The following is an 8840-nucleotide window of genomic DNA, read 5'->3' on the forward strand; positions in this document are numbered from 1 at the left end:
ATTAATGGGTCAACCATTCAATGGATCACTAATTAACCACATATAAGGTCCAATTAACTAGGCCCAATTAGTATTGGCCCATCAGGAAAGCCCAAGAGAGAGACGTGAGTGGAATTGCGGAAGGGGAGGAACTGAACCCGTAACTGATTAACTGTAACAAGGAAAAAGGGGGGAAGAGGAAGAAGAAGAAGGAAGTAGGGTTTGCAGTGTCGATGGCTAAAGTGAAAGAGATACTTGGGGACCTACAGAGGGGCTCTTTCGTGGAACTGCTCTCGAAACTCATCGGAGAATCAAAGTACGTGCAGAACAACCCCCCGGAGCTGATTCCAGAAGAAGACAGGGTGGTCAAGCACGTGCTCGACTCCCTCCTCCCCTTAAGCACCACCACCGGCGGCGGTCCCTTGATCCTCAACCATGTCACCTACTTCCCCGGCAGAGGCAACCTCATCGTCGAGTACCCCGGCACCTCCCCGGACAAAATCCTCTCCTTCGTTGGCTGCCACATGGATGTCGTCACCGCCAACCCCAACGATTGGGTACTCCTCTTCTCTTATTTCAATTTTGAACCGTTGGTGTTAGGGTTTATTGATTTTATTTTGTTTTACTTTGGTATGGGGATTCATTTCAGGATTTTGATCCGTTTACGTTGAGCATTGACGGGGATAAGCTTAGGGGTCGTGGAACCACCGATTGTTTGGGACACGTGGCACTTGTGACGGAGCTCTTCAGGAAGCTCGGGGAAACCAAGCCCAGTTTGAAATCGAGCGTTGTTGCTGTTTTCATAGCGAATGAAGAGAATTCGGCCATAACCGGAGTTGGTGTTGATGCTCTCGTTAAAGATGGCCTCCTTAACAAGCTTAAGAAAGGCCCACTGTAAGTTGTTATTATTATTATTATTATTTTTTCTTCAACAGTGGAACTTGAATTTGTCTCTCCTCCACTTATATACTTTGGTGCATTTGTTTGACTTTACTGTGTGTAGCTTTTTCCTTTTTTATTTATAATATATTCATTTTTCCAGGGTTTGATCTTTGGTGGTGGTTTTTGTCAGGTTTTGGATCGATACGGCTGATAAACAACCTTGTATAGGAACTGGTGGAATGATACCTTGGAAACTTCATGTCACCGGAAAACTCTTTCACAGTGGGTTAGCTCATAAAGTATGCTCTTCATTCATATAGTACTGCCTTCAACATTTCGCTCGGCTATGGCATTTTCTACTACTGTTATTTTTATTTTGGTTTTTTTATTTGATGAGTATGATATATAATATTAATAAGTTAATAATGAAGTTCTAATTCTTGATTTTGTGAGAGATGTGCTATGTGTGTGTAAGTAAACATAATTATTCCAATTTTATTCCTTCTCTACTAAACTGTATTCTTGATGACAAAACAAGAGAGAAGAAAATAGCTTGTGCTTGGTTCTGTGACTGTCAAAGTAGATTATAACCAATTCTGTAGTTGCTTTTGTCTTAGGCCTTACCCCTGCTGCTTGGCAACTTGACCAAGTATTGACCAATCAATACATTTTTTTTTTAATTTTAATGTTTCTGTGACTTCGACTCCTAAGCTTTATAATATTGTAAGTACTGAGTTGTTAACTTGTCTATTATTTCATATTTGGTTTCTTGCAGGCTATAAATCCTCTGGAGCTAGCCATGGATGCTCTAAAGGAAATCCAGTCACGATTTTATGAAGACTTCCCACCACATCCACAGGAACAGATCTATGGGTTCGCCACCGCATCAACCATGAAACCAACCCAATGGAGCTGTAAGTTTGTGGGCTCAAATTGTTACTTTAATACTTCTTTTTTAATATAAGATCTTCAATATTCATTATTATATTTTCTACTGTAGATCCTGGAGGTGGAATCAACCAAATTCCAGGGGAATGTACTATTTCAGGAGATGTCAGGTTTATGCTCTTGGAAGTTACAATCAATCTAGATTTTTCTTTTAGGAATGGTTTTGATATGGCATTACTGATGTTTTTATTGTGTGTTGCAGGTTAACCCCATTTTACAAGTAAGCAACATCTTATAATATGGCCAAAGTTGTGTTCTTTTTGGAACTTTGGATTCAATTTTTTATTCTTCGTTTTGCTACTACTAATATATTGCATTTGCAAAATAATTCTGTAAAAGGAGAAGCAAAAACATGTGAGAATCAGATATTTCAATGATTTTTCAAGCATAACATGTGGTCTAATACTTTGTTCAGTGTGAAGGATGTAGTGACAAAGCTGCAAGAATATGTGGACAACATTAATCTCAACATACATAAGCTAGAAACACGGGGTCCTGTTTCAAAATATGTCTTGCCTGATGATGACTTAAGGGGAAGGTTTGACTTCTTTATCCTCCATTATATATAGCTATTAAGGTTTGGATCCCTTGATTTTTAATTTTCACGTATGTGTAGCTATTAAGGCTCCCTTTGCATTCTTCTACAGCCTTACTCTAACTTTTGATGAGGCAAATTCTGGAGTAGCTTGTGATCTTAATTCCAGAGGCTACCATGTTTTGTGCAAAGCAACTGAAGAAGTAGTTGGGCATGTGAAGCCTTACTCAATTACTGGAAGTTTGCCACTCATTCGGGAGCTACAGGTGATAATACATTCTCGTTGTTCGGCGAAAATTAAAAATCTTTTCTAGTTGTAGGCAGTTAGCACTCAGATTCCTTACTTGAACTCTTATTTTATCTGCCGCAGGATGAAGGTTTTGATGTCCAAACTGCTGGATATGGTATGGCCTTCCTAAGAACAAATTTATACACGTTGAATCTTGATAAGAAACAACTTACTCACTTGCGTTTCATGTTACTTTTAGGTCTAATGGCTACATACCATGCCCAGAATGAGTACTGTCTTTTTACGGATATGTCTCAAGGGTATCGAGTTTTTGCAAGCATCATTGCTCAGTTAGAGGAAGATTGAGACTACTAGTTGAACTTCATTCTAGCATTCCACGACCTATGAATATGTCATTGCTGCTAAAGCTGAAGACCTTAAGTGACTCTATGTATTCATTGTGTTGTATTAAGTAGAAGTTTGGTGGTATTGATTTCTACACTAGTCTTACGAAAATAGTTGACTTAATACGCTATTATCTAAGTTATATGTTGTTATATACTATTACTAATAGGTATTTTCTTTTCCTTTTTGGGTGATATATAACGCTCCATGTGAGAAAATGTTCAATTAAAATTTTCTGTTTTATCTACCCAAAATAAATTCCTTTTCTTTATGAAGAATCTTATGTAACATTGTTTAGATGCTTATCTATTTACCTACTTTCTTTTGCGTCTACAGCTTGACTTTTAACCAGCACCTAACTTGTATGTCTTTTTTTGTCTCTTATTTAGCACAGTCAACATTGGGGTAAAGCCGTAAAGGATATATACTACCCCACTACGTCCCATGGTGAATTATTCACCCCATGATAGCTAGTGGTTCAAATAAAATGTTCCATGGATAATTTAAATGGAACAGTAAATGTGCTATTTGTTTCACCAAACATTTTCCCCCATTTTATTGGAAAACATTCATAACTGGAAAATTTTGTAATCAGAACTTGCTTATTCTGTATGTAAGAGATCTCAACTAACATAATTATACAACTTTCCTTTACAAGATTAACAACTCTAATACATATACAATTTTTCACCAAGCTGTGTCAGCCATGGATGGTATTTCAAAATCTACTTGGAATATCTTTCTTCTGATTTGAGCTGCTGGATTCTTTGCCGTAGTCTACGCCGGTGGTCATGAATTTTCCAAAGGCCATGTCCCAATATAACCGTTGAGTATATGCCATGTGTGATAATGGGAGCTAGAATGTTATTTGTCTGTCACATAACCATTGCCAATTAGTTTATCCTTGAAAATCTTACACAACAGAAAAATATTTTCAAAAGATTATATAAAATGTAAAGCTAAGAAGATTACTTGAATCCATTCAAAACCCAAGTAGAGGGCAAGAAGTCCTTCAAGAAGAGGGGAATATATCTTTTTCATTTGGCGCTTCTCATACCATGCTGCAAACCGAAAGCAGACAGTGCAATCAGACTCGTGAAACAGATATAATAAGTAGAAACTGCTTAATCAATGACTAGTAGATATTATATTATAGAGAAACTTCGTAAGTTTATGACTTTATTCCACCACTTTCTGAACCAAATGAAGCTTTGTTTAATCTATGAATCTATGAACTGATTCTAATGCTTTGTTGCAGGGATAAGTAATTGAACCTTCAAACAGCTTTTTCAAATCTTGACGGCCTGAGCGAGATTGCAAAACAGGTGCCACAACATAAGTGGGATCTGAAAGAAGTAAACAAATAAGCAAGAGAACGTTAAGCAAGCTTAAAAACAAAATAAGTCAATACAAAGGGAAAACATGTTGAAGGGCAATAAGAAGAGGACCTTTGGGCGAGGCAGCCACATAATAGAGAGAACCAGTAAGAACAGCTGTGAGTACAGCTGCAAATGCTTGCGCAAAAGGTACAAACGGAGGCAATACCCCTGTCTACAATTTTGAAAATAAATCACCATTTAGCCACTGGGATGAAAAATTTTGCTTTGGATACTTGTAATAAGTAGCCCTTGTCAGATGGTATAACTGAAAAAGGAATAGTAAACATACCAAGGATGCCATTCCTTGCACATCTGAGATAAGATTACTGCCTCGTAAAAATATGTCAGCCAACGCTCCCTGGAGAATTGCAGTGAAAGATTGTTAATCTCTGATCTATAGCATTTGAGGAAGAAAACAAGATTATGGAGGCTACAGTTTTCTTCTTTCATTCAATTTTAGAGTGAAGTATTCAACAGGAAATTGTTGCCGTTGAAGTTTTTTGCCAATTTTAGTAATCATTAAGTTGAATATCAAATGGATACAAGCATCAAATCCAATGTTAAAGTTAGAAGTAAGCCAGTCCATTAGAATGAAAGTTTACCAGTCAACGTAACCAGATTTTTCGTATTGAAATATCTGAAAACCTTGCTTAGTTAGTTAGGAAATCGATCTAGTGAAGTAAGATTCATAGAACTCAAAACTAATCACATGGTAGATATACTATCGTCTTTGAAAATTGAAACTGCTTATACAGATCTACAAAGGTGATGTTCTCTCGTGTTAACCACAACATCTCATCCAATTGATCCAAATAACCATTTAGGGAGGATTATAGATGGCTCAAATCCAAAATCCATGTTTCATTGTTACTAAATTCAAATACCATCCAAAATTATTTCTTGTCTGAGACCATGGAAACAAGGTACAGAAGCTCCTGAACAAACCTGAACTGCAGCCCTGTAGAAGAGTTCCTCTCCCACTGAACTTGCAGCAACCATCAGTATAAACTGCAAATTAGAACCAACAAAATCATTCTCTGTTCTCAATCACAGCACTAGATCTACACAATTCAGTATTTCAAAAAAAGCAGGTCATGGTGAATTACCTGCCAAGGGGACATCCCATAGAAAAAGCTCCAGAGTTCTTCATCCTCTACATCTCTGATTGCTCGGGCATGGGGTGATAGTTTCACAACTTCATCCTACCGAAAAAATGAAAACATGGCAGTTAATTAATTTCAGCTTTTATGGAAAAGGAAAGTTGATGTTGGTGAAGGATAAACAAGATTATGATGAACAATTCTCCTTGATTACAGGTATTCCCAACCAAATATATCCCGATGCATTTCGACTTGAACAAGCTAAAGCACATGCAAAAGAGCACAACAACCTTATCAACATGGTGTAAATGGACCAACTTACATCAAGTATAAACAGAAGAGCCATAATTGGAGGAGCCGCATATCCAAGCCCTTCCAAGATTGCATCTAATGATAGATGGAAACCTCCGAGAGAGTCAATTCCTGTGATCGAGCATATAAAACTCCCAGCAACAGCCATGGCACCGTAGATCCCTGAAACAGAAAACGTAATGGGGAAAAATAAAAACTTTATTATGTGAAAGAGTACACACAAGCAGCAACATAAAGCAGAAACTTTTACTTCCTTTATGGAACAACAAACAAATTTCAAGTCTAGCATTACCACAAGCAATGCAATTATTCCTTTCATCTAAAGAACTTCTAAAAAGGGTAGCTCCAAAGTTTGCAACTTTATTTCAAAAAAACAAAAAGGGTAATCATTGTCGTGGCAAGAAGAAAACTGACCGATCCCATAGCTTAGCCTCACAACAGCACCAATCTTTTCCCAAACGGGGAAGTCAGCGTCGTTGAAACCGCGGTTGAATGTGGTGACCTCCATGGCCGGGTTGGTGAACCCTCCGCCCCGAGTCTCCCCGTCATCAATGGTGTCACCGGTTCTCTCCGCCGAGGCCTTAACGCATCGAACGGAGAGCCTAGTCGGAGCTTCCAAGAAAGATGCCCTCTTCTTCCTGGGAAGCTGAAATTCACATATCTTGGAAGATGAACAGTGTGCCAGTGCAGCTGGAAGCGATGAAGTTGAAGGGTTGGGAATCCGTGTCAGAGAAAGCTCCATTCACAACTAACCAATAAAAAAAAGAAAAAGAAAAAAGACTTTGATGAGTTTGTTTAACTCAGAAAGAAGAGAAAGCAGCAGAGAAAAAGATGTCGTTTTTCTTCATCGAATGGAAGTGATTAATGGCTGCCTACGAGATTTTGAGTAAATGAGTTAATGTGTGGTGGTGGGTGGTGGGTCGTGGCGTCTGAGACACAGGTGGTGGAAGTGAAGAAAGAGTTGTCAACTAGGCTTGTACTTGCTGTGGAGTTTCGGATATTTGATGAGAATATCCATTCATCCAATCACTACTTGACACGTGGAGATAATGTTCTTGTTAGCATGCGTATGGTTATGCCACTCCTTCTTAATCACTGTGTGTAAGTACAAAATAGTGAAAATACAATCCAACATTCCATTATCAATCAAACACAACCCTCTTTTGACTTAGGATTACGGCCACAAAATTCTAACTAGAAATTAAAAATTTTGGAAATTTTGAAACCTACTGATGATAAGCTCAGGTGGCTAATACCTAATAAGATCCTTGATTGGACAGCAACTGAATTTCAGTCACATATATGTAATCATCTCGAAAGTTTTTCACCTTTTATGGAAAATTGAGAAACTGCATAATCTTTTTGGTAAAACTATTGTTACTATTACTGATTAGGATGAATTATTATTTCTCGTTGTATGTAAACTTTATCATTTATAAAATGCATAGTACTAATCTTGTTGACGGATTTTTGATTGAAATTAAATAAAAATATTTATTATTTTTTAAATCTTATTTTTTAGTTTTAATTTTTTAAATATATATATTTTTTTAATTTAGGCCGAGTTTATCGTATTTTCCGTTCGCCTAATCTCCCGGCAAACTTCACTTCAAGTTTTTCTAAAATTTTCAAAACTCAAATTTTTAAGTCATTAATTCATTATATACGAGTACACAAAAATACACAGACAACAAACATGACTTTTTAACATTGCTGGCGGCAATACCAACTGATACGTTACCTGTATCCTCGGTCACCCGAAATACTCGGCACACAAATATCCGAGGCTGACGTCACATTAAACAAGCTCGGAACAAAAGCAGATAAGCTCGGCCTCACCCATTCGAATAAAAAGACACGTGCATCATAAAGCTCGGTCCCGTATCAGCCGTCCGAAAATCTCGGCACGTGATCAGGACCGAAGCATCACCTAATTGAAAATAAGAAACGTGCTCAGCAGATTTATAGCACCATAACAGAATATCCTAACCAATCTATAAACTAGGACTCACCCACCAACGGGTGAAAACGGACTCCTATAAAACCTAGCTGATATACTCAGCTAGGTCTCAGGTTCCACTATCAGTTTTCATATTTACTTATTCACTCTCACTTAATTACTCTCTCTCTTTTCTGAGACTATTACTAACTTGAGCGTCGGAGTATCTTTTGCAGGTATTCCCGCCGCGGTGTTTGACCATTGGCCGGCGTGAAGCTCTTCCTCTCAGTTGACGACTCACCCGGAAGTGCTTAAGCTCGGCCTACCCAGTGTTCAGACGAATCACTTGGCGCCCACCGTGGGGCCGGAGTACATCTAACCCCACTGTTTCCTTCGTTTAGTCTTTTACCTTATCTTGCAGGATCCCCGATTCTCGGACATGGCTGACAAGGAAAATCCACAACTCTCACAGGATGACCTCCTGGCTCAGATCGCTGAGCTTCAGGCGGAGGTACGAAGGATAGCCGAGCTCTCAACACAAAATAATGGAGAGAACTCCAAAGGCTCGGCTCAAAGTACGGCGGACCCTTTAAACATCGTCCCGCCAAAGGAAAAGCTCACCCTCGACAACCCCTTCTCCGAGGAGATCACGAATTACCAGATGCCAAAAAACTTTACGCTGCCCACCGCGCTGGAGCCGTACAAGGGGTTCGGTGACCCCCGAGCCCATGTGAAGAAGTTCCAATCGATGATGTTCTTCAACGGCCCGAACAATGAGCCCGTCCTCTGTCGAGCATTTCCCACTTACCTAGATGGTGCGGCGTTACTCTGGTTTTCTAAACTTTCTGCAGGTTCGATCTCCTCCTTTGAAGACCTCGCCAGATCATTTATTGATTACTTCGCGGCATCAAGAATATATGTACATGGCTCGGACTTTCTCGGCACCATCAAACAAGGTCAGCACGAGAGTCTGAAAGATTACATGACCAGATTCGCTGACGCCACTATGGAGATCCAAGACTTGGACCCGGCCGTTCACCTGCACGCTCTCAAGGCCGGCCTCAGACCTGGCAAATTTCGGGAGACCATTGCCATAACAAAACCAAAGACGCTAGAGGAATTCCGAGAAAGG

The 8840-nt window shown here is 39.2% G+C and overlaps 2 protein-coding genes across 2 annotated transcripts; one reads left to right on the forward strand and one right to left on the reverse strand.

Annotated features, from left to right (window-relative positions):
* On the forward strand, positions 84-3249 carry LOC107642654 (acetylornithine deacetylase). Its single transcript, XM_016346068.2, has 10 exons — positions 84-536; positions 629-873; positions 1052-1160; positions 1637-1775; positions 1862-1919; positions 2012-2029; positions 2225-2347; positions 2457-2610; positions 2715-2748; positions 2833-3249. The coding sequence occupies exons 1-10, from the start codon at positions 213-215 to the stop codon at positions 2937-2939; spliced, it is 1311 nt and encodes a 436-aa protein (XP_016201554.1). The 5' UTR covers positions 84-212; the 3' UTR covers positions 2940-3249.
* On the reverse strand, positions 3487-6727 carry LOC107642655. Its single transcript, XM_016346069.2, has 9 exons — positions 6184-6727; positions 5780-5931; positions 5464-5559; positions 5303-5365; positions 4647-4715; positions 4427-4529; positions 4253-4324; positions 3951-4039; positions 3487-3850 (listed from the first exon to the last, which is right to left on the reverse strand). The coding sequence occupies exons 1-9, from the start codon at positions 6509-6511 to the stop codon at positions 3704-3706; spliced, it is 1119 nt and encodes a 372-aa protein (XP_016201555.1). The 5' UTR covers positions 6512-6727; the 3' UTR covers positions 3487-3703.

This window comes from Arachis ipaensis, chromosome B05 (assembly GCF_000816755.2).
Source record: "Arachis ipaensis cultivar K30076 chromosome B05, Araip1.1, whole genome shotgun sequence".
Taxonomy (NCBI): domain Eukaryota; kingdom Viridiplantae; phylum Streptophyta; class Magnoliopsida; order Fabales; family Fabaceae; genus Arachis; species Arachis ipaensis.